Source organism: Brachyistius frenatus, unplaced genomic scaffold (genome assembly GCF_029030835.1).
Source record: "Brachyistius frenatus isolate BFR_SWC_R1_liver_20210118 unplaced genomic scaffold, ASM2903083v1 Contig_6, whole genome shotgun sequence".
Classification (NCBI taxonomy): Eukaryota; Metazoa; Chordata; class Actinopteri; family Embiotocidae; genus Brachyistius; species Brachyistius frenatus.
Window position 1 is genome coordinate 7,298,477 of NW_027210605.1, and position 25,459 is coordinate 7,323,935.

At 40.7% G+C, this 25,459-nt stretch overlaps 3 protein-coding genes across 14 annotated transcripts; all 3 read right to left on the reverse strand.

Annotated features, from left to right (window-relative positions):
* Window positions 1-710: 710 nt before the first annotated feature.
* On the reverse strand, window positions 711-2,556 carry hspa1b (heat shock protein family A (Hsp70) member 1B). Its single transcript, XM_069689174.1, is given in 4 exon segments — window positions 711-1,268; window positions 1,271-1,311; window positions 1,314-1,818; window positions 1,820-2,556. Coding segments are annotated over 4 exon segments (1,392 nt in total). The 5' UTR covers window positions 2,108-2,556.
* A 74-nt stretch (window positions 2,557-2,630) lies between these two features.
* ahcyl1 (adenosylhomocysteinase-like 1) lies at window positions 2,631-17,313 on the reverse strand. 2 transcript variants are annotated; one of them, XM_069688928.1, is made up of 17 exons: window positions 16,708-17,311; window positions 9,714-9,828; window positions 9,252-9,395; window positions 8,350-8,450; window positions 8,140-8,242; window positions 7,718-7,812; window positions 7,513-7,619; window positions 6,710-6,826; window positions 6,544-6,607; window positions 6,358-6,446; window positions 6,131-6,201; window positions 5,752-5,846; window positions 5,031-5,129; window positions 4,787-4,855; window positions 4,622-4,700; window positions 4,245-4,365; window positions 2,631-4,111 (listed from the first exon to the last, which is right to left on the reverse strand). In XM_069688928.1, the coding sequence occupies exons 1-17, from the start codon at window positions 16,897-16,899 to the stop codon at window positions 4,105-4,107; spliced, it is 1,668 nt and encodes a 555-aa protein (XP_069545029.1). In that variant the 5' UTR covers window positions 16,900-17,311; the 3' UTR covers window positions 2,631-4,104. The 2 variants fall into 2 exon arrangements, with proteins under 2 accessions (XP_069545029.1, XP_069545030.1); XM_069688929.1 differs by lacking the exon at window positions 2,631-4,111 and having other exon boundaries at window positions 4,241-4,365; window positions 16,708-17,313.
* Window positions 17,314-18,212: 899 nt separating this feature from the next.
* Window positions 18,213-25,309, reverse strand: nfyal (nuclear transcription factor Y, alpha, like). 11 transcript variants are annotated; one of them, XM_069688934.1, is made up of 10 exons: window positions 25,219-25,309; window positions 24,319-24,418; window positions 24,043-24,129; window positions 22,902-23,048; window positions 22,480-22,611; window positions 21,702-21,804; window positions 21,426-21,595; window positions 20,251-20,424; window positions 19,397-19,510; window positions 18,213-19,195 (listed from the first exon to the last, which is right to left on the reverse strand). In XM_069688934.1, exons 2-10 carry the CDS (start codon window positions 24,397-24,399, stop codon window positions 19,130-19,132), a joined length of 1,074 nt encoding a protein of 357 aa, XP_069545035.1. In that variant the 5' UTR covers window positions 24,400-24,418; window positions 25,219-25,309; the 3' UTR covers window positions 18,213-19,129. The 11 variants fall into 11 exon arrangements, with proteins under 11 accessions (XP_069545035.1, XP_069545033.1, XP_069545037.1 ...); XM_069688932.1 differs by having other exon boundaries at window positions 24,319-24,421; XM_069688936.1 differs by lacking the exon at window positions 25,219-25,309 and adding an exon at window positions 24,686-25,162 and having other exon boundaries at window positions 18,213-19,192; window positions 24,319-24,421.
* Window positions 25,310-25,459: the final 150 nt, after the last annotated feature.

Sequence of the window (25,459 nt, forward strand, 5' to 3'; positions counted from 1 at the left end):
GAAACACTGAAATCACACATTAGAGTCCCTTAACAGATTTTGGACTGCATATGTGCAAATTGTTGTACAAACCTTTTTTATGGCTGAAAATGTCTGAAATTGGGGGTATGGAGTAAAAAAAAGAAGTGTTCTAATACCAGACCTCTGCAGTCCACCCCTCATCTCTGCTGGAGGCTGCATTAGCTCCTAATAGCACCTGGATGTCCAACCTAACTGTAGGCGGGAACTTTGCATTGTGGGTAATGTAGGCATGAGGGTTTTGACATGGAATAAAAATGTGTGGTAGTAAACAATTAGATATCTCTTGATCGGTTGAACTATTTTTTTTAACAGGAATAAAGCAGTAAATTGGAATTTTCAGATAAAGGTATATAAATCCTGCTCACCCATTTCACTTGTCAGACCTCTCCAAGGACCGTGTTAAAACTCTTGATTGACATCAATCTTATCCACAACTTTCACTGATATGATATATTAGTTCCAAGTTTGGTGACAATTGGTATTTAATTACAACTCCTATCAACAAGCACATGATTATAGATATATTCTTTAAATTGAACTGAAAACAACCTGTGTGGATTTGCAGAGCCTTTATTTGTAACTGACGAATAAATTATAAAATAAAACAGTCGTAATGTAATGTAGTGAAGTACAAATATAAATGATCATACATTTGAAACTTGATCATGCAGAAGTACCTTAAATTATATTTAAGTAAGAAATGTAAGTATAGTACCTGGATAAATGTACTTGCATACATTCCACACCACTGTTTGTGTTCCTGTGAAGCCCCTCCTGAGTTTGTCAGAGCAGAACTTTCCCGTAAGGTTGTTGTCTTTGGTCATGGCTCTCTCGCCGTCATACACCTGAATCAGCACACCTGGCTGACTATCTGAGTATGGGGAGAAGATCTGAGTGTGCTTGGTGGGGATTGTGGTGTTTCGTTTGATTAGAGGTGTCATAGCGGCACCAGCGGTTTCAATGCCCAGAGAGAGGGGAGCCACGTCCAGTAGCAGCAGCAAATCTTGGACGTTCTCTGAAGTGTCCCTCATGAGGATATCAGCCTGGACTGCTGCACCGTAGGCCACAGCCTCATCTGGGTTGATGCTCTTGTTCAGTTCTCTGCCACTGAAAAAGTCCTGCAAGAGCTTCTGGATTTTGGGAATTCTTGTGGAGCCACCAACCAGGATAATTTCATGGATCTCAGACTTGTCCAGCGCAGCGTCTTGCAGGGCTTTCTCAATTGGCTCCAGTGTTACCCTAAAAAAAATTCTGAGTTGAGCTCCTCAAACCGAGCCCTTGTCATGGAGGTGTAAAGTCAATTCCCTCAAACAGAGAGTCAATCTCAATGCTCGCCTGGGTGCTGGAGGACAAGGTCCTCTTGGCTCTCTCACAAGCAGTACACAGTCTCCTCACTGCTCTCTTACTCCGGCTGATGTCCTTCTTGTTCTTTCTCTTAATTTCCTCTCCAAAATGGTTGACCATTCGATTGTCAAAGTCTTCCCCTCCAAGGTGTGTGTCTCATGCAGTGGCTTTCACCTCAAAGATGCCGTCCTCAATGGTCAGGATGAATAAATCAAAGGTTCCTCCACCTAGATCGAAGATGAGCACATTGCGCTCTGCTCTTTAACCTTTATCCAGGCCATAGGCAATGGCTGCTGCTGTGGGCTCATTAGTGATTCTGAGAACATTTAGCCCAGAGATGAACGCAGCGTCCTTGGTGGCTTGCCTCTGTGAATCGCTGAAATACGCTGGCACTGTGGTGACTGCGTTAGACACTCTCTGTCCGAGGTAGGCCCCAGCTATCTCCTTAATTTTTTACTAGGACCATGAAGGAAATTTCCTCAGGATAGATCGCCTTCGTCTCCCCTTTATATTCCACCTCGACTTTGGGCTTTCCGTTATCACTGATCACCTTGAAGGGCCAGAGTTTCATGTCAGACTGGACAACTGGGTGGGTGAACTTTCTTCCAATGAGGCGTTTGGCATCAGAGACTGTGTTGGTGGGGTTCATGACAACTTGGTTCTTGGCAGCATCTCCAATGATCCTCTCTGTGTCAATAAAGGCCACATAGCTGGAGGGGGGAGGGGTACATTTTTCTACCATCAATGCTTAGTAAATACCATTAAAAGCAGCATTGGTACGGGTATGTTTTAATATAATCTTTTCAGGAACAAGTGGATTAAAATAATCCGAGAATACATCCTACACCATCACAGACATAACAGTAATAAATCTTAATCAAAATTTGTATCCACATATGTTTATATTCTGATAATTGTTGCTACTTACTCTTAGTGATGATCTCTCTGTTGGTCAGAAGTACAGAAGGATCCCCCTGAGTCATTCCCTTCGTATCAGCTTTTTCCCTGCTGTCTTCTTGAACTCATGCCTGGACTGACTCAGGCCCGTTGCTTATATCGTTTTGTTGCCAGAATGCTCCCGGGCCCTCCCTCTTCTCCTCCGAGCTCAGTGACTGTACTGTTAATATTACAAACTAATGCAGCTGACCTGGTGGGTGAAGGCCGGTGAATATTCTACAGCAGTTTGACGCTCAGCCAGCAGGTCTGACTGTGAGAGAACACAGTGTCGAGAATGTAGCGGTAAGGCACATTAAGGGAGGCATGTGGAAGTGTAAGCAGCCATGAAAGTCAGCTTTATTCCCAAAATAATGGAAAATATATCACTACCAAACCACAAAAGCTTCTGTCTTTCATTCTGCGGTTTCATTTTTCTCAGTTCAAACACACTTTGATATGTCTAGAGTTCCTTTTCTCCGTTAAAAAGAGTTGCTTTATTGCTGATTTAATGCATTCATTTACATATATAGCATACACTTATGTAATTTTGATCACATGAAATATTACTTTAGGTGACCCCGTTGGATCAAATTAAGACAGCGACAATCATATGCCAGACATAAAGCCTAATATTTTTTTCTCAACACAGCTCATACATTAGAGTTACAGTAACTACCAGAAGCAGTGGAAGGAAGACAGTAAATGCACCACTAATACATGTAATTTTACAAAAAGGAATGATTCATTTAATTAAGGTCAGTGCTGATATTTACTTGGTGCATTTAATTTAAAAGGCACATTCATACCATGGCCTTAAAGGCATTATCCAGTCAAAAAGTTCTTCAGCGAGGCAGATCTGTTTGACTTTAAGTGAGCAAATGGAAGCTTGGTGGTAAATGAGGCCAGTTACAGGCTCTTCTTCTAAATGTTTTCCAACTTCCTTTTTTGGGAATTCATACATCTTATTATGTACTGCAGTCCAAGATGTAATAAAACATCTTAATCTGTTGTTAGCACAATTACATTGCTCTGCGTTGATTGAGGAGAAGCTCTGAGTGTTTTATGATCATTTTAGGGTGAGTGTTGGCTGCCAACTCCACAGGTCAGGAATTTAAAATGTACTCAGACATTCACAGACTATTATAAATTCTTGAAATAAACAACATTCGTTGATATTGTTTATATAATGAGTGCTATATTTCATCGCTATAGTTTGTTGTAATAAAATGGGTGACTGGATGTTACCTTTTAGGGCATGTATGCAGATACCATTCAGTGAGATCATTTAACGCATATAAAACAAACATTTCTAAAATAACGTACATTGTAATACAGACTTTGTTTTGGCGCAGCCTAAACTCTGGCTCATGGAATGTACTCATAAAGTCTTGATGTCACTGACAGACAAAACTTAAAGGGTCCCTTCAGTTTCATTCTTGCGGCCATCATTTGGCACTGTGCGTAAATAGGGTAAACAAATAAATCAACAGCTCTGCGATCTAGTAACTTAATCAGTAGCACCTAAATACATACATACACATCAAAGCATGCAAGTAGGGTTTTCTTTGAACACATGACAAGACATGTAAAATGTTAGTTGGTAATACATTATATGTTTTCTACATGTCTTACTCTTTTTATATATATATAGATATATATATATTTAACTCTACTTCTTAAGTGCTATTAATAAGTTACATTCAGCATAAGTAAAATAATTCCTCCATTTTGTAGCAATTTAGAAAATAAAATAGATATCTCTGTTTATCCCAGGGTAACTGCGTTGAGGATCAGGCATTCTCATTAATACCTGTGAACAAAATACAGTGTTACCATACACATGTAGATTTGACCAGTTTATAACACTAACACGCTGTAGTGCAAACATAAGGGCCAGTAGATAATAAATGATTGCAAAATATATAAACCAGTGTGAGACCTACCTGTAATAATTAGGCTTAAAGGGGCCATTCTTGTTGAGGCCCATGTACTTGGCCTGCTCGTCAGACAGCTCGGTCAGGTGGGCATCAAAGTTTGGTAGGTGCAAACTGGCCACATACTCGTCTGGAAGAAAGAGATAGATTAAAATCCACTCTGTCTGGATGAAGTGCACGTCATTTGTGGTTCACTATATGATGTAATTTACAGACAAAGCCATGAGGTGGCAACAATGAGCAACATTTAAGTGACGCAGTGCAAACTGACCACACTGCACAACCTTAAAAGTGCACTCTTTCAATACACAGTTACATACTGTCTATCATCATTTATCAGACAAAGTAAAGAAGATACATTTCTGTTAAACAAAACTGATTCTTACCCATTTTCTTGGGCAGGAGATACACATCCTGTTTGTAGCGTCCTTCTGGAGCATTGAACAACTCAATCAGGGCCAGGGCCTACAGACAACACACACAACACAATGGCTACAACACTCACAAGCAATGTCAGGAGATGACATGCCCTGCAGGACAAAACTACCAACCTGAGTTGTAGCTGTGATGGACAACACAAACGTAGGCACTGTGGAGCAGCTCAGATTTAAGAGGCGACCCTGAGGAATAAAAAAAAAAAGACATACAGCATATGAAATACACAGAAACTAAATAAATGCACCATGTTGTCATACCACACTTAAAAGGCACGTTTTGTTTTTTAAGTGTGGTATCACAAGCCGTTATCTTAGATTTTTAAGGACACAGTTTTGTAGGGTTGTAATGGGACATTACCTCTGCCAGCAGCACAACCCTCTTTCCATCGGGCCAGATGATGTGGTCAACCTGAGAGCGAACCCTCTCCCAGGTCAGCTCAGGGCTGCGCAGACTTGCCTGCGGATATAAGAAGTAAATACCGGTAGAAGACATGTCCATGTGTGCCTTCTATGTGGACATACTTAACATCAAGAGGACTTAAAAACAGAATAGCAGTACTTGAAAGCCCTTTAAGATACAACTAAAAGAGATCTATCCAGTAGCAGCACATTTCATGAAAAGGAATCATCCAGTCTTTTCTTTTAAATGCACAGGAACTGAGCAGATATGTTTTATTAAAGAGATTAGAGAAGTTTCTCTTTCAGAGGCAGATATCCTGGATTTTTCTAAATTTGGAATTTAGAGCCAGAGAAGGTTAAATGAGGAATTAGATATGAAGCCATTTTTGAAGAGTCTAGATAAAATGTGATTTCAAAGAACACAGAACAGGATTTTTGTTTTTTGCACCAACTCTTTTCCATGTTTTATATGACATTTAGTGCCTGTATTCGTATACACGCTAGGCTTCTTATAATCTTTCAATTTTTTTTGCAGTTTTAGGCTCCCTCCCTCTTATATTCAGAGTATTACTTGAGACGCCTTTGAATCCACTGTTGTGCGGGGTTTTTTTGTGCTTTCTTAAAATAATACTATCAATTTAAGTAGAAAATCAGATGCAGGCATTTACAAAATACATTACCACATCAATCTCTGTATTGGAATGTCCCATATTGCAGACAATGCAGCCGTTCTTCATTCGGTCAAGCTGCTCTCTGGTGACGACGTTCTTGTTGCCTATATTCAAAGAAAAAGAACAGTCCTGTGTTGTCATAGTGGGAGTAAGCCGTAATTGCACAGGGTGAATATGAAATTTGAAAATCTGTTTCTGTTATAACTTATTAAATAAGTAAATTGGCATCGAGATTGCTCTCAAATAGCATATGAGTTTTTAGATGAAAAGTGTGGTTTTCACCCAGAGACCTAGACTGGAATATATAAGTGAGACGTGCATTTGTATGCTGGAAACACTGGGATTATCAAAGCAGAAGTAATGAATGTCACTGCATGGGGCACAGTACCAGTACAAGTTATCACCACGTCCATCTGCCGAATGACCTCACTCAGCTTGACCACTCGGAAGCCATCCATGCTGTGTGGAGCAAGACAGAGTGAAAATCGCTTAAAACACGTAATAATATCGTGATTGTTTGACATTATAGATGATTTAACGCACAATATAATGACAAAAGCTAGGGGAGAACATTTACCTTCAGAGCAGAGCTGAATAATAATGTTAGTGACTCACCATGCCTGCAGGGCACAGATGGGGTCAATCTCTGTGATGCAAACTATGGCTCCAAGGGCTTTTAGAGCAGTGCAGCAGCCTTTCCCCACCTATGGACCACACGACAAGGCAGTTAAAAGGTCTGCTGCACCAGTGACAATCCAGTCATTCTAAAGAAATAACTTTTTTAATTAAATTATGATTAACCTCTCCATAACCACACACAACGACTTGTTTTCCTCCAAACATTATATCTGTGGTCCTCTTCAAGCTGGCAGAGACACAGACAATGACACATTATGACCACCTCGGACCATCTTTCACATGATAAAAAAAAAACAATCAAGCTTTGTCAATGATTAATTCTCCTCACCCATCCAGGATAGATTCACGGCAGCAGTAAAGGTTGTCAAATTTCTGCTTGGTAACTGAGTCATTGACGTTCATTGCAGGGACACACAACTTGCCAGCCTTGGACAACTGGTACAATCTGAGAGGCCACATGGGGAAACATGTTCAGACAGACAACACTCGCACATATTCACACACACTGAGATCACTCCTGTGTGACCTTACACTTTCCGGAGCGTCTGGCTAATTGAGTCCATTGAGAGTTGTACACGTAGAGATGCGGTGACAAGCGGCCAAGCTCTGTCGTGTTTCTTAAATAGACTTCAGTCAAATCAGGCCAGTGACCTTTTCAATCCGCAATGTAAGTGTGAATTAATACTTATATGACTTGTATAACTGCATTTGATACTGCTTCTGCTGACACAGTATTTGTCACTCCTCAGGAACTGGTTTAGCTAAGAGCTTGGTTTACTTCTAGCTCAGGGACTAAAGATCCCAGGACACAAAATGGCCATCATATAGCTATAGCCGCCATTAGCTATGGCACAAATGTGTCAATGCTGTGATTTTTCAGTAGCTAAAAGAGGGACACAACCTGGGTCTTATTCTTATCATTTTTGCAATTACTGCCAACAGTCATAGCTGTGGCCAACGTCAACATTTTAACATCAACATCAAATAGGGTGCCTGTGTCCCACAAGTCAAAATGTTACCAGAGAGGAAATTGAATACAAAAACAGACACAGGCTCTCCCTCAAACATTTTTTCTCAAATTTCCACTTACGTTAAAACTTCCAACCCCATCAGATCCAAGTCCCATCTCACCTGTGAACCCCGGTGACACTCTCCTCCACAATGCCCCGCACTTTTTTGAAGACACTGGGATACTTCTTGTACACCCAGTGGGTTAAATCTCCACCGTCATCCAAGATCTATGAGAAACAAATCAGAGTAAACAGCATTAAAGATAACCTCCAAAACAAGAACAGACATTAACGTTGGTGTTAAATTGATCATGTCCAGTTGATACCATATTGGCCTGCCAGCCCTCAGTGTTGACACAGCGATCGATGCACCACCAGAAGTCATCCTCTGATTCACCCTTCCATGCAAACACAGGTACCCCTGCAGGGAACAAAGCCCACACACTAAGTGCAAAGACAGCATGAGCAACAGGTCCATTAGTGTGCATTAGACAGTGAGAGGAGAGGTGCAAATTGATTGATGTTGTCTCAAGATTCCTTTCCAAAATATTTAAACAGAATCAAAACCACTTTTGGGGTTTTTAGACAGTTAAATAAGGGATTTTCAAGTAATAGAAATACATATAATTTTTCCAATTTGCCTCCACAAACCATGAAAACCCTGATAGTACATGATAATAGTGCCCTTATTGGTTCCATGTTGCCCGCATGAAAAGTTTCCACATGTAAAACCGGGAGAGGATCTCACCTGTCTCAGCAAGAGCAGCAGCCACCTCATTCTGAGTGGAGTAGATGTTACAGGCAGTCCAGCGACATTGAGCTCCGAGGGCTACCAGGGTTTCAATCAGAACCTAAGAGGGAACAATGGAATAGGCAGATACTTAAGAAGGTAGCGGAGCTAAGAAGAGAAAAACATAACATCAAAGGCACCTGCAGTGAATGGGATGGGAGGACGTACAGCGGTCTGAGCAGTGATATGGGTACAGCCTACTATCTTCGCCCCAGCGAGTGGCTTCTCCCCCTGGGCTCTCTTCCTCAAGGAGATCAGGGCAGACATGTCTGAGGGGAAACAGATTGAGCACCAGTTAAATGTAACTGAAAGGACATAAAGGTCAAGTTTTGTTTTGGGAGAGCGAAGAATGACAAACCCTTTGTACAAAGTGGATGTGAAGTAAATGGCTGTAAAATGTCGAATGACTGAACAACAATGTCAGCAACAGCTGTTGCCACCTAGGCTTTAAGCCTGAAGAACACTTGTCCTCGCTCATGACTACTTACTGCTCACATGGGCAGTGTAAACAGCCAGAGAGACAGGGGAGAGAAGAGAGAGTCCACAAAACCCACAAGCTCATGATGAGAGTTGAGAAGAAAAGAACCCATTTAACAAATGATGAATAGGACTGAGGGAAAGAAGTCTGATCATGTTTCCAGAATAAACACTGACACTGCCCCGGCTTTGGGTCAAAAACTGTTTTGAAATCAGGAGGAGAGGGCCTTTATCAAATAGCGTCTATACAGCTAGACAGATGCAATGTGATACACGCAGTATCTGGGAACAAAGTCACAACAGGTAGCTCAAACCTCTCCCTGTTTGAATGGAAATGATGGCAAGTCTATTATTTGACTATATCATAATTAAACCACAGAGAATCTGTGAAACCCGCTTCTAAAATTCCTACAGCATCTACTCTACCCGAGTGGAAAAAGGAATTCCACATTCAAGTCCACTTTGATCAAAGTGCAGAGACTGATTAATCAAAAGGCATTTATCCTCATGTTGTGTCCTATTTTATATTTAACGATGGAAAGAAATTCAGAAGTCTTTGAATGCTCACACTGTGCCGGTGAGGTTCAATATACCTTGTTCTGCAATTTCAATTTCTCTGCGGCCAAATTCAGCCTGTTTGATGTTCTTCACGCAGAAGTCGCTGCTGCCGTGGGTGTTGACCTGGGCTTTGTCCCGGGGGGAGGTTTCATCATCGGAGCTGTCGGTGTAGGACGCAGCTGGGAAATGGAGAACATGGAAGGTCACTTTGTGATAAAGCATGTAAAAGATCCAATTCTGAAATCTATACTGCGAACCCATTGTGTAAAAGCTGGAGCTCGTTTGCCTATGTATTTGCTGTATGTGTGCGTTTATAGACATAAACTTGCATGTACCAGTGCGCTGCATATGTGTTGTATTTATGGATGTTACAGTAGGTGCACTTTGAAAGATATATGTATGAAATTCATTGGTAATTATTTCTGTTTGACCAGACAAACTATTTAGTTTTAACATTTCATGGGTGTGAAGTGAAACTCTGATGAGATAAGCTGTACCTGAGCTGTAGCTGTCTGTGGAGGACTGCGAGATGGACCGTGAGAGGGAGCGGCGGCCCGCCTTGGTCGGGTACTTACTGAATTCCTGTTTGTCCTCTGTATTCGCAAACTGGATCTAAACAACAAAAACACAACATGCAAAACAATCCAAACATTAGAGTTTGTTTTTTTCTTGTACGTAGCTACTGAATAAGTGTCAACAATGAAATTGACAGTCGGAGGAACAAAAAGGGCCATCGTCATCACACAAAACAGCGATGACATATGCTTTACGTAATGAGTTCACAGTTAGTTTATATTTGGACTCATTGTGCTGTTTCAGCCATTAAAACCGTTCTCTCAAAAAGGAAATCAGCTTGTTTCAGTAAATCACAGGTGGATCAGGAAGAAGGGAGCAGACGCCTATTTTTAGATGCTCCCTCCTGCTCTGTGATTTATGCTTTGTTAAAATACACAGGCCTCAGTTGTTGTTGGTTATGATTCATTGTGTCATTCCAACCCTTCAAAGGGCCCAAGATCAAGGACCTGGAAACACATAAATTGGATCACAGCACAGCTTGGCTAGTTTCTAGCCCAGCATTTAGTAAAATATTATAGATTTAAGTCTATCAAGTCTTTGGCATTATTGTGATGTCCTTTAATTTTAGACCCTATTCTTAGAAATTTGACTGACCTGTATATCACTCTTGACTGATGATGGCAGCAGATCTGCTACCGGAAGTTTAAGAAGATGTTGAAGTATTAACATTACCTTCCATTTAAAATAAAACATTAAAAAGTAATGATGCCTCAACCTTGATAAAAGCCTGATGCGATGCTGTGAAGGCACCAGTTATATACTTGTCTTTTTGTCTGCCTTTCCAAGAATACCAATGTTTTGGGTGGGTTAGTGTTAAAATCCCTGATCACCCTTTGATGTTGTGCCGCTTGTCTTTCTCACAACACTACATTATGTCATAATATTGCATAATGTCATGCAATCACACTTATTGTCAATGTAGGAGGGTTTGAAGCTTTTTATTTTATTACTTTTTCCTGTGTACTGTCCTTGGTGTCTTCATTCTGTCCGACTGTTGAGTGAAAATGTTTTGGAGTGTGTTCTACATGTGCTTTTATGGGTTGAGTATGTTCAAAACTCATGACATCCTTTTAAAGGCTTTCTTGTAGTTTAGGTTTTTCAATTACTGATTATTTGACCTCTCTATAATGGTGGTGTTATAATGCATGGTTACAGTCAATTAGCAGGAAAGATCTTCACACAGCATCGTTCGCTTTCTTCAATATTCAGTATGCATACTTTCAAATGTCTTCATTCAATGTGACAGTACATTGACACTTCATTGTGCTCTTATTTTAAATGTCCATATCGTTTGTTTGCACGACAAACTAACGAGCAGGCCGACAGAGTTGACACAACACAGATGATGAATCCGGAAACACACGAATGCCAGACCAACAACAGTGATCTTACAGGTAAAGACTAGTATTGTTGACTATGACATTAAAGAGTAATGCCACCACATTGAATCAACACAAAATGTACAGAAATTCTGTCCAGTATCAAACAAAATGCTGAGAGAATATTTTGTAACCTCACAGCTGGGTGCAACGGGTGGCCTCGAAGCCCCCACACAAACATAAGTGAAAGCTGAGGCTGATTGAATGGAGTTCATACGGCCAGTACCAGCAGAATATATGACCACTAGCAAAAATGTATAACAATACTTCTACTTCTTGTTAAAAATCATAAATGCTGCTTTGATCTCAGTTTATTTAAACTGACGAACTGTGGCAGAAAATCCTCAAACAATAGTACCTTTATTCACTAAATGTTTATATCTCAAAATCCCTCTTTCTATGGGCAGTGACATCTGGGCCTAAACAACCTAATGTGTCAGTACAAGGAAACTCAAGAAGCTTGTGAAACACAGGAAACTGAGGAGATCTCTGCATGTCTCTCTTCATGACTGAGAGTGTGGCCCATCTCATATGCTTGCAAAATAGTACTTTTATGTTTACTTTGCATCAGTTTGGATTCTCGAGGATTCAGCAGACATTTTGCACAGATTCTTGAATTTCTGCATTGTTCTTTCTCAATTCGTAGACATCAGACGCAGAGAGTCCTTCTCTCGTGGTGGCAGCTTTAAAGAAAACAAGAGTTTAATCTAATTAATGATGAATTACTTCATTACTGCATTATGTTTCTGCTACTCTCATAAAAAGCTGCCTCAAAGGTGGATAGTGTGAATAACCTTGGTCTTTTGAGGAGAAATTGTGCTTCTAACTGAATTTCAACTCAAGTTTATGTTGCAAGTTAAAGAAAACGTTTAACTGCAAATTGGAGACAGAAAACTTGTGACAAGGAAAAGTTACTCAGCCTCACGTGTGTGTGGGAAGAATAAGTATTCTAGACAAGTCCCCTGTGATGCATTAGCAGCAACTCACCCTTTCTCTCCCGTGCCCATGTTTGTGTGCCATGGCTGCCAGTCAATGCTTGGTCTCTCCCAATTTTCCAGCCTACCTCCCTGTGCCTGTGTGTCCTCTGTGTGATGGTACTAGGTGTCCCTGATGCTGTTATCCCAGAACACTCCCAGGCAGAGCCGGGGGGAGGTTCCCACCTATTATCGTGATTTCTAATGGCCAACCTGGTGAGAGAGAAAGAGAGGCCTAGACAGAAAGAGGAGGTCGATCCCGACTGAGCCTCTCTCTCTCACTCTCTCTTTCAGTCTCTCTGGTTCTGCCCTTGACAACCAGCTGCTAGAATCAGTAGGTTGCATTTAATGGTGATTTTTTTTTTTTTTTTAAGCGCTTAGGAAAGCAAATGACGGAACATTTTGCAAAGCCGGACAGGATCTGATGCACATTCGAGAAATGTGTACTATGTCAAAAATACATTTGCTGCAGCTTTTACTTTCAGCCTTTGCTCCTGATTTGGACTACTAAATAAAAGGGGATTGACAGGAGGAATTAAACCCTGTTCCCATTAGCCTTCTGCTGCATCAATAAGCGTCCCATCCGGTCCCATCCTACAGCTAAAAATACCCTTTCTCTCTTAGATAGCAGGCCAGGTCACTGACTTAAGCTGTAGAGTGTGACTGTCAGTCAGGGCTCAATGTGGGCATGACATAAGGCGACACTAACAACTTGGCAAACAGACACCACAAGTACTCTAGGCACCATTGAACTTAAATCCTCACAGATCTGCATATACCGTACTGACATTCAACAAGTCAAAGACACATGGCCTGTAGAATTTGTTAAAGATTTAAATGAGTGCAAGACTGCAAAGCAATGTTCAAGTCAAAAGAAAGATGTTCAGGTGTAGTTGTAAGGTCAATGTACTTCCTTTGGTCTGCAAAGGCGCCTGTTTAGATCAACGCGTGCATCACTGATTACACAGTGTTGTGAAAAAAACATACACTTTGCTAATCCTTCCTCAAGAACTATGTGACCTTTAGCAGAAACTATAACTTGTACTTATAATGCACAGCCACATTTTATAAACACAGTGGAATACAATGCTACTGTCTTGCAATTATTTACTGACATGATCATATTGTTCCCAAAATTGTAACATGAGAAGGTAAATATTAAGAAATAAGAAATTCAGAATGCTGATAACAAATACTGTAATTAAACTGGAGAGATCCTACATAAATACCGAGGGCAAACCTGAGACTACAGTTGGAAAACAATGAAACTAGTCAGTATGGATGTGTTATATTTCTCAGCTTATGGTGACTTTTCCCCTCCATTGATAATAACTGTTCAACAAACACAGTATGTAACTTGTGTAGACTATGGCAGATAGGCTGTCAATAAACATGAGAAATAAGCTGTTGTCAGTGTTATTTCTAAATATAGCTCGTTGGACTTCAAACTCCACAATGAAAAATGCATAATGTATATTTTGTCAATGCAATATTTTCCAAATTTTCCTCATCTCAATTTCTTTATTGAAAATTTGTAGTGTCTCCAGGTCAGATTGTACCTGTGGGACAACCCTAGTGATTCCTGTTTTCACACATTTTAAATACTACACATACTGTAGGAGCTGTACATTTGATTTTGCCAAAGGGAGGAAACCTGCATTTGACCTTCATGAATCTCTTCCATAATGTTGGCAGACAAACAAGATGAGATGGCAAAAATAAGGTAGGAACCCATTTCAGAATATATGTAAAACAGCCCACGGGGATCAGAGAAAAATGATGATGCGTGAACAAATTCACAGTGAGTGAGTCCCACTCCTAGGGGGCGTATTGCATAACTGCTGAATGTATTCAGAGAGAGAGGAGGCCGAGTAGTGGTGTTCTTTGACTCACCAACACTTGCAGTCACACACTCATTTTTTATTTCTTGCATTGCATGTTTACTTAATGCATCTTTCCTTTGATTATGTGACAATGCAGTTGCCTCCTCAGTTCAACAAACATCCAACTTGTTAATGTGTGAAATTGTCTGGGCTTTATAATGAGTTTTATCTTTTTTCCAATCATTTGCAATAGTTTTTTGTTTTTTACCAATTCATTTCTTTCAAGTAAGCAGGTGGCTCAGTTTGACACCGGGCTCTCACATTTATTCATAACACGCTGCTTTGTTTTCATAAGCACAGTGCACATTCCTACCATCCAATATGTTTTCAATCAGGCTCCCTGAGGTGGCTCACAGTCCACACATTATTGCCGTGTCAGACAGGGGGTCTGAGCTAATATTCTGTAGTGTACGAGCCCTGCTGCTGGGAAAAAGGATCGTTTTATTATTCCAGTTATTTTGTCCACCTCTTGTCGACATATACATGTAAAAAACAGACTTACTGAAGGAGTTTATTTACAAATGCCACTAATCTAACAAGACAAAAACCGTGACTGTACAAAAGAGATTCATATTTGTATATTCGGGAGCAGTGACTTCCATTTTGTACAAAAGAGATTCATATTTTTATTATCTAAGACAGTGTCTTGATAAACAAAAAGGAATTTACTCTTTCAAAATGTCTATTTATATTCAAATGTCTTTTCTTGATGATACAACCAACAACAACTGCAAATAGCAGTTTGGAAAAGCTCATCATTCTTTGTTTGGTTCAGACTGTCTTAGGTGTTGGTTCAAATGAATGTCAATTATTAATTTTGCAATTTAGATTTTTGTTTAGCAAATACTCAGCTAAGTGTAGTTCAGTCAGTATTCATTCAGATTCACTCTGTTAAGTGAGTTTTAAGGCAACGTCAGCCAACTTTCAGAAAGATGTCACAAACATTTCAAATTACATAATAAGGCAAGAAAAAGGCAACAGAATCATGATTAACATAATATATCATATGCAAAAAGTCAGGAGGTGGGGCCCAACTCAGCATGTGTCATGTAGAGTCCAAGAGATGCTGCAATTATGAGGCTGGTATCAAGATTACATCAACAGTGAATACATTTTTTTTTTTTGCCTCAGTATCATTAGAGATGATAAATATCTACAACAACTAAAATACATTAATGTTAAAGAAATAAGGAGTAAACAGAGATAAAATACTCTTCGTTAGACATTTATGTGCTGATATTTTCATTTTCTTAATAATTTGACATACATATATGGCAATACTCAATGGTGTAAAGCTAATATAAGGGCATACTGTTGGTGTACACTGTTGTATGGATTAAGCTTGGGCTCTTAAAATCATGACAAAATGTTATCAAATGCAGGCAAAGTGCACCAGTAAAAAGTACAGGTGTCACAAGTCAAAGGTCACCTTGACGCATGTCAAATGTCTCACAATAGAGTTGCCAAAACTTAACAATACTATGCTTTAATCATAACACGTGACATCAAGAGATTCACAGTATATTAAGTAAAAAAATAAATAAAAAAAAAACAGAAAAAAAAATGTAAGATTAAAAAAAAGTCTGAAAAGTTATCTTTTCAAAATCGGAGCAGGTTTTGCAGTGTTCTCAGAAACACAAAAGAAGCTTTTAACCAGCTGTCTGTTTCACATTTCTCCGCTGCTTGTTGCCAGCTGTAACACAGTGGTGGATCTGTACTGATGTGAAAAGCCACCTCAATAGCGTCTTCTTGTTTTGTGCCTTTGTATAACAGCCAAGAAATGCAAGGCCTTTTCTCACAGGTGCACCTTTGTGCTGCTATAACTTTGTTTTAAAGCTGCTCCTATTACTAAGCATGACGATGCCCACACACACGCCCACCTGAACAAATTCAAGGCTGATATCATTCAAAGGCTGACTTCACTAAATATCATATAAGTGATCTGGATTTGATTTCTATGTTTCTACACCTTTAAAGAGATTGAAGCTGTGTGACAGCAGTTGATGCTGATACTTAGTGTAGAGACCCCCTCTCTAAGCTCAGGTATGTTAGCTCATGTATTTCCTCACTTTGCTGAGGCCTTACAGCAGAAGTTTAAGAGCTCAGCTTGGCTTGTCGTTGTTCCCTACCTACAGGATGTTGGTATTATGTCTGACATTGTAATTTAAACAAACAGGAAGTCTACACGAAGGCAGGTTTGAGGAATAATCCATTCTTAATGAAAGTTCCTATAAAATTATATGTTTTTACCAAAGCAATAACACTAAAAGCTATGATTAGTCAAACACCCCAGGTGAGACAATGAAAAAAAGCTTTCCCTCTTCGCCTGACTCCTTAGATTCTTCAGTTAAATCTAGGTATTTTAAATGGTAAAGATAAAACATTTTCACTTTACACCCTTACTTGGGATGGAGTGATCCCTCATCCAGCATTGCATTAAAGCTCAATAACATTTTTTTTTTTTTAAATCTCAGTTGATAACTAGAGACTGAAAATTCAAATTTGACCTTTTTTTTTTAATCTAATCTACAGGACATTGCTGCCTTGCTCGTACAGTGGCTCTTCACTGCAGCACACTGCGTATCAACGTGAGTTTATCCTCCTCACATGTGCCTGCCTGCAGCGCGCAGTGTCTCTGGTCCAATGGCTGTGACTGACGGCGAGCATCACGTTTCTTACCTTCTTGACGGATTTCAGAGTGGGGACTGCGGTGAACGCTGCGGAGGGCATTTCCCCGACGTTCATATTCACATCACTGCTGTTTTTGCTGACGGTCAACGCGGAGTATTTCTCCGCTACGTTTTCGGTTTCTTTGACATATTTCGTGGCTTGTTTAACCTCCGCTTTGCTGTCCACAACCGAGTCTGTCATTGCATCCGAAGCGAGGCTGTCGCTGTTTCTGGCGAGAACCGAGTTCACGCTGACGTCAGCTTCGCCCGTTGCCTTCCGTATCTCCTCGCTTGAGCTTCGTGGATTAAAATGAGCGAGCCTCAGAGCCGAGCAGTTAGTAGGAGGGTGGTTTATCTCGTTTTCCCGGCGTCTCTACTTTCTTAACAGAGCGGCGGAGACAACTGTTTCGGTCCTGCAGGTCTTCTGTCATCCACAGACAGCAACATCTCCGAGGGGAGGGGAGGGGGGGAGGGGGAGCGGATTGTTGAGGCTGTCACCTGAACCAGTGGGCAGTGTGTAGGCGGTGAGCGTCCAGTCAAGCGCCGGTGGAGGGACACGTACAAGTACCAGCTGGACGTTACTCGTTATTAATACAAAAAAGTATTGATATAATTTACTCGTTACTTGCGTTACTTGAAATGTGAAATTGCGCAGGCGGAGACATTTTGTCTCCTCAGCCGCAATATTCGTGTTATCCTGGGTTAAGCTTCCTGAGTGCAAGCCCCGCCTTCTTCGCTATGATTGGTTCATCGTGGCAGTAGGGCTACAATCTACAACCTCTGATTGGCTGAGCTTGCTAATCACAATGTTTAACCTGGGAGGTCCTGTTCAGGGAAAATCCTCCGTCCAATTTGCCATATCTGAAAGAAATTAAATTCACCGTTTAAATATCTTGTGTAAATATACACTTGTAATCGTAACTACTTTTTATCACAAAAAGAATCCAGTAAAAGTTTTACATGACTGCAGCTATTAGTGCAATTTTGAAATAAGAGCCCTTTTTACCATAATTAATGTAATGATTGTTAAGATTACAACAATACATTTATTTAGCAGCAATTGTTACTTTGCAGAATAAAAATGGACAAAAATGATAAAATGTGATACATTAATAATAATAAAATTGGTACTAAAATTGGTAATGGATAAATTGAGTAATAGCGTGTTGGATAGTTTGTAAATATATGGTTAAAAAAAAAAATCAACAAAATCATTATACCCTTTACCACAAACTTCACCGAGTACACATTACTACCAGTTTACTATTGCAGGTAAAGACCTCCCGGTTTCTAAAAATTCTTTACTGACAAAGAACATAGTGGCTTAAATTTGAAAAATCAATGCACAGCTGTATACAGATTATCAGAAAACGAAATGCTGTTGTAATCAAAAAACAGGTTTCTCATCTTCCATGTGAATGCTATATTCTCAATACGAATAATATAAATCAAAGATGAAGTGATAAGAGTCTAAACTCGACAAAATCAGGAATAAAAAAGGAACAACAAATAACCTTGAGTCACATAATAAAATTTAATTGACATAAGTTTCATAAATGCAATGTCCAGCCTTTTTTTCTTTTTTTTTTCTCAATATAAAAACAATAATATTGTCGGACTGCATCTGATGGGTAAAAAAAAAATCAATTATCTACAATGAAAAAACCCAAACACTTAGGTGGACTGACCGATGAAGAACTGACTACATGGATAGTGTGTGATGTGATGCACCAGCGATCTATTTTTTTCCAACTAACACTAAATCTAACTACAAACTGAACAAAGTGATGCAAATCCAAACACACTGGGGAAGAAAACACTTTCTGTACAATATCTTCACATTAGTATCACCTTTCAGTTTTTCCTCAGTGGACACAGGTTGGACTAAAGATGCTGTGTCCATACCCACAGAACATGGGGTAAAAAAAAAAAGATTTCAAAAGAAGGGGTATCACATCAAAGATATAGAACAGCAGTGTAGCATAAATGCTTAATAAGTGTCTCTCAAAAAAGACAAAATTGGCATTATTTACAAAAAAATTATCCACTGGTGACAAATTCTCATATTTTTAACATCCAGGGTGTGACAGAGTATGGCTTCCTGGTTGTCATTTCGTCTGTGTGGCTGGCCCTGGTCACCCATAAATTAATATTTCATTATTGTCCAAAAAAAAATCCTTATGAAGATAAAAAAAAAAAAAGAACAGTCCACCGGCTTAGCAGCCACACAACGATCTCCCTAGAAGACTTTTGTAGAAGTAGAGAAATAACAGAAAAGCCCCAGTGGGCCAGCGCTGTGGTTGGGTGTATGACGGTGGGGCAAGGGGGAGGGGGGCACAAATGGAAGGAGAAGGCGTGGTAGATGTTTAGCTGGGATGAAGAGTCTCAGGCAGGGTAGAGTTCAGATGCAGGTCATGATGTCTGCGACGGTGCTACGAGACTCGGATCATCTGAGCCACCGTCTCATCTGCTGCTGCCTGGGCAACGTCCTGCTGCTGCTGCATCAAAGGGGCAAATAGCATCAGTGATGTCTCAATAATAACTTATGAGGAGTTTCATCCCTAAATGAGATATCACTTATTCAAAACACACAAATTACAAAAGGTAGAACACCTTTTAAAACAAAATCTTGCAATTCTAGGTGTTTAGTTGAGAATTTAACAACACAACTGTAGGATTGAGTTACTATGTATATTTACAGCTTGTGCTAGGGCCAGAGCCATTTCCTCCTTGTCCTTAGGAGAAAAGAAGCGTCCTCCATCTCCCCGCTTACGCTGCATAGCGTGACGATGGCGAGACTCGTGTAGATATTTCTGCCGGAGAGAAAGCAGGTGTCTTTGTCCATGGCCGTGTATCACTGCTGTACCACTTTAATGCTTCCTTCACTCATTTGAGTATTTTTTTTGTGGTAACGTGTTCACATTTTTCCTTCAAAGTAAAATCAGGAATATTTTTAACACTGTCTTCAAATTAAAATACCCTTTGTTATGTGAAAGGGTTGTGCTGCCTGTCCCACTGACAATTAACACATCAGTCTGTAGCTCTATGCAGCTTTCAGCTCATCATTTTGGCTCTCAACGAAAAACCATCTCAATAAAATCAGTAGCAGTCACAACCCACCACACACGGTGAATACAGAAAAAGACAACAATTCAATTGTGGACAAATTAAATAAGTAGCTGGTAAAGGAAATCATTTTGCAAGTCAAAAAAGACCAACATAATATTCATAGGAAGTTTTGGCTAAAATAAGTAAGGGCTAAAATTTACTTTACTTTAGTGGGCTGGGAGAGAAACCTAAATGTTTTTTCTCTCCGTCTAGAATCTGGACGTTAGTCATCTTTTACTGAACATTTTTTTATGTTCACTAAAAGCCAACATTCACATCATGCAATCACTAGATTGGCGAGCTAGCAGCTTCACTGGTTAACAACCACACTGCACATGTAAACAACAAATACTGTGAACACTGGCATAGTGTTCACAATATTTGTTTACATGTGCAGTTAGATTACAGGTCTGCGTGATCTACAAAAATGAGAAATATGGCATACCCTCCTTTCTTTGGGGATCTTGCCCTCAGCTTCCAGCTTGGCCCGGGCCTGTCTTCGCTTCAGGATGCGATGGTACTGTTTGGCATTGACATACAGAGGCTCTTCCTCGAGCATTTCCGCCCCTGGCAGGGGGATACGCTGCATTGTTTGAACTCCGCCACCTCCAGGCACCATCTGACAGATGGAGATACACAAACAGGCACGCAGCCCTTAGAACCTCTGGCATGGAAAGCAAATAATAGAATATACTGACACAAACAAGCTGTTAAAATGAAAATGGTTAAACCATTGTTAATCTGCACAATCACTGCGCCTTTACAGTACATCAAAATACACCTTTCACCTTTAACGTCTTAGTCTTATGTTTGAGGCTCTGTACATGCAGACAGGTGCTTTCAGCCTCAACTCAACACCGAAATTCCTGAACTAGTAAAGATAACAAAGACACAAGTTGTCCCATCCCAAACATCGACAGTAAATTGACAGAGACATGAAGGCTGTATACACCCACACAGCCCTCAGAGACAAGACAGACTCAGACATTAAAAACTTTTGACCGTTCATGGCATCAGGACAGATGTATGCTTACAGAGTTTGTCTTGTGAAAATTAAAATACATTGTATTGACAATAAACACTACAACCATTAAATTTGGGTTTAATTATGTGGATGGTCTTAGCTGATATGAGGCATTCATATTCGTGCTTTTCAGCATCATTAGCACCAAAACAGAAATACTGGGACTTTTAGATCAATAGAAAATCTTAATTATGACATGAATGTTGATGTGAATACCATTTACAAATCATTAACACGCTAATGCTGAAATGACAGTATTACAGCCTGGGAAGAGGTCTTATAACAGAAAACATCTGCGTGGATGGCCCATGAGTGTGTAGGGGCTTTAAGTAAATATTTTAACATTGGCAATTTCTTAGTCAAGTTTTATTCACAGCTGAGGTCATTGAACTCTGCATTCAGTGATGATGATCACAAAAGTATATTTCAGACTAGTGGAACTAATATCACCGAGCAAGTAAACATTTAGTTTGCAAACGAATGAATGGTAATTACATTTGGTGGTCTTAAAAGTTCTGTGACCTTCTCCACACCGCACACCCTTTGTGTGAGTCTAGATTTTTTTTTTCTTTAAAGGGTAATAAGATGCTGGGTACCTCTGCACAGGGTCTTACCATGACCATTCCACCTGCATTGACCATGTTGCCGGAGACGGGCAGGGTGACGGTCACAGTGCCTTGGCCGCTGTTGGTGGTGTTGGTGTTGGCACTCCCTGCTTGTACAATCTGAGCACCTGCCAAGCTGGCAGCTGGGATTGTGATCATTCCTGCAAACAGATGATCATCACAAGACTTATTAAAAAATGATGCTCCTGTTTATAAAGTCTACAAAGCAGACGTAAAACACAAGAGGGAGGAGAAAACTGAAGTTACCCTGCTGCAGGACAGTCCCATCTGCATTGACAGGCTGGTAGACGATGGTCTGTCCATCAGCCGTCTGTGCCACCTGTTGGCCCTGCACGCTGATCTGCTGCCCCTGAAGTACAAGTGGATGAAAAGAAAAACCCGAGGTTATTAAAAATTGCCCTTCTCGTACGATTCTGAATAGATTCACAAATGGCAACTGGATATCTGTAATAACATTAGTATGTTCACAGATCAGCGTAAATATACCAAATTTGTTTTACAGTTTGTCTTTGAATAAGGCAAACTCTGGGAGTGTTTTGAATTTAATGACAAAATATGTTGCTTTGCAGGATGAAGGTGATTTTTTGGGGGGATATTTAATACTCCATCAACAATAGACTGATGTTAGCAGAGCGCTGAAATCTTTCACTAATAACCAAGACTGACATATCTGACATACTGCAGCAGAATTACAGAACGTAAACCAACTCTGGCAGTGTGAAGAAAATACTCAGTCAATATAGTATGTTGAGTTTCAAAATACCTGCACCCATACAGCATTCTGAATAACGACGTCTTTGTCTGGGACAAACTAAACTTACAGCAGAGAAATTGGTCTCCACTAATTGAGACAACAGCATAACATTAACAAACATTACTGTATCAATTCTGTATCAAATTGTGATGCCAGGAAACAGATCAAATCAATCCTCTCCTTCCCCAAAATGAGAGTACAAGATATTCAGTTATCATACTGAAAATAGATTAATTTGATTAAATGAATTTGTCATTTGAATTGTGACACCTGGTTCTGTCCAGCGGTGATAGCAGTCTGGGGCTGCTGGATGATGATCTGCTGGGGCTGACCCTGCTGGCCCTGGAGCTGGAGAGTCTGACCACCTTGCAACTGGATCTGACCTGGCTGCACCAGCTGGATCTACACACAGACACAACAGGGAGTCCTGATTTACTAATCAATAAGACAAACACTAATTCACATCGTTGCTGTGACTGCAAACAGTTTAAAGAATAAACAGCAAGAAAACATACTTATATGGCCCTTTGAATCAGGAAACATTTACACTTTACAACACATGTATTTATCGTCACATAGATATAAGCAACATCTCCAGGAATTGATGATGAAAATAAAAGTGTTGCTGTCCAGGATATCGTGATAAAATCGGAATACAGATTGTAATCTAGAACCAAAGCCTCGTTCCTTACCTGCTGTAGTCCCTGAGCTCCAGATACAGGGACCTGCATTATAGTTTGACCCTGACCCCCTGACATGGCCTGCACCATGATGGGTTGCCCTGATGATGTGATGAGCTGTCCACCGCTCACCTGAACCATCAGGGGTTGTCCCTGGACCTATAGAGAGGCACAGGAAACTGTTATAGAAGCACTAATAGTGTTTAGTTCCGTATCACTTACATGGGACTTTCAGGGCCGCTTATAAGTAACATCAAATCAGAGAAATTGTGGACACCACATTGTGTATACAAGGATTTGCCAATATACTGTTCATTCTTTCTGTTTTTCAGAAACATGAAATACTACAATGTAACCATGCAGGTGCATATTGGACCCAATCTGTGGCCAGTTTGTACAATATATCCTCAGCCCTTTTTCTCAAGAAGTAGAGCTACAATTTCAAATCAGAAAACCTCTTTATTCAGTTTTTAGGATTTGCAATTACAGGGATACTGCTGCTGAACCAAGAGGTTACATGAAGTTAATTTACCTAAAGCACATAAATACACCCAAGATGCTGCCATCACATTTATTTACATTCACTTGTGCAACTTGACAAGTGCTAATGTTCCAACTTGCATTCATAAAGTGACCACAATGGACAACTGAAAGCATGTGGCAGCAGCTGTACCACAGAGGAAAATGCCAGGGGGAAGAAGCTCACTGTCATTTTGCAACAACACAACAAGAAAGTATAGCTAGATGATGAGACTTGACAGCCTGTAAAGGCATCCATGCCGTTCAATGCTGAAAACCAGAGGGTTCAAACTACAAAACACATCAACATGACGCATATTCCCAACAGCTATTGTCCTCAAGAACGAGGACAACATCTGGTTCTTTAAAATTGCTTTTAAAGTAAGAGACAAACACAACTCAGACAAACAGCAATCTTTTGACAGCCGTGTGAGCACAAGCAAATACCAGAGGCTGACACACAACACACTGTGCCGAGGAACATGCAGTTCAGGCAGTTGCGAGACATGCTGTGGGGGAAATGATGAACCGGACACCACAAATGGGTCAATGGAAAACAGCCCTGGCTACAGCATGCAAACTGATAAGCTGTAAAGCTGTCATGACACTTGACACAGGGCGGAGATGACACCACTACCTGGAGTGTCTGCACCTGCTGGCCTGAGGCCGTCACCACCGGGGCCTCTGTTTGCAGCTGCACAGCCGTCACTGTGCCCTGTGTCTGCAGGCAAGGCAGGACAGTATATTCTCAGACAAGTGACTACTGCGAAAATAGATTGGACCTGGAATCCCTTGAACTATTTCATTGTGGCTTTCTGTTGCCTGCAATCGTACTGCATAATGTTGGATTGTTTTGGTAGCAGGGCTAACTTTTCCTCACTAAACTGATCTGGGTATACTCTAAACTCACCTGCTGCTGGATCTGTCCATTGGAAGTCTGCACAACAATTTGCTCCCCAGTAGTAGTGGTGGCAGTGGTGTACTGCTCCATAGCTTCTTACTGGCACAATCTTCTAGAGACAAAAACACACAGTATTGACGTTAGGTATTTATCATTGAAAATATATTTTAGATGTGACACACAGACCTTTCTGCCATATATATGTTTTTTTTTTTAAAGGTCGTATTTTCACCCATTACTGTCCTCTTATTATCGGTATGCAAGTACAGGAGAGGCCCTTTTAATGGTTACCTTAATTTCAGCTCAATACGCTGACATATGTCATATAAAATAACAGGCGTCGTGTTAAACATGTAGAGGTGACACAAGGACCTACACGAGAGCTCAAAGCTGGGTCAGCTGTCGCACTTTTATTCTGTCAACAGAATATGTCCGTGAGTGAGCTAGCAATGCTAGCAGCGGTTAGCTCGTTTAAAAGCGTAGTAAATGCGAGAAAGCACACACGGAAGCTCGTTATCTTTAGTAAACAGCGGCCGTCTAATGGGTTGTTGTTGTTGTTGTTGTTTGTTTGTTTGTTTGTTACAGCCGATCGTAACGTGCCAGGCAGCGTTTTTCGCTGGTGGCTGGACGGCGACGGTCTTATCCACCGTGTCTTTGTTTGAGATTGAGTATTTCAGCTAGCCATCGCTAGCTCGGGGACGAGCAGACATCGTGTCTCCTTCTCTTCAAGCCGACATCGAGGACGAGAAGCTGCCGGCAGCGTTCAACAAGCTCGGGACGCAGCGGTCGAAAACACGCTGCATTTTGAGTTTTTTGCATTTAAGCAGGGTTAGTAATGTGGTTGGTCCATGACAAACCAATCCGTGCTGACAACAACTACCCAATGCCTTCAATCGGGACTCCCTTTACCGTATCTTCGCCTGTCCGGTTTCCCTCTGATTGGCTCCAGTACAGCTCGCTAAAGCCCAATCAACAAAGTGAGCGGACAAAATGGCGCAAATGAAACAACGGCGCCCGGGAGGAGGTGCGCAGCTGCGTGACGTCACACGCTCCTCGGCAGATGTCGCCATTTAGTCTCGTTGTTGTTCGGCTGCACGTTTCCTCTGGACTGTGTCGTGAGTGCTGCAACGTAACCGAGTGGATTTACTCA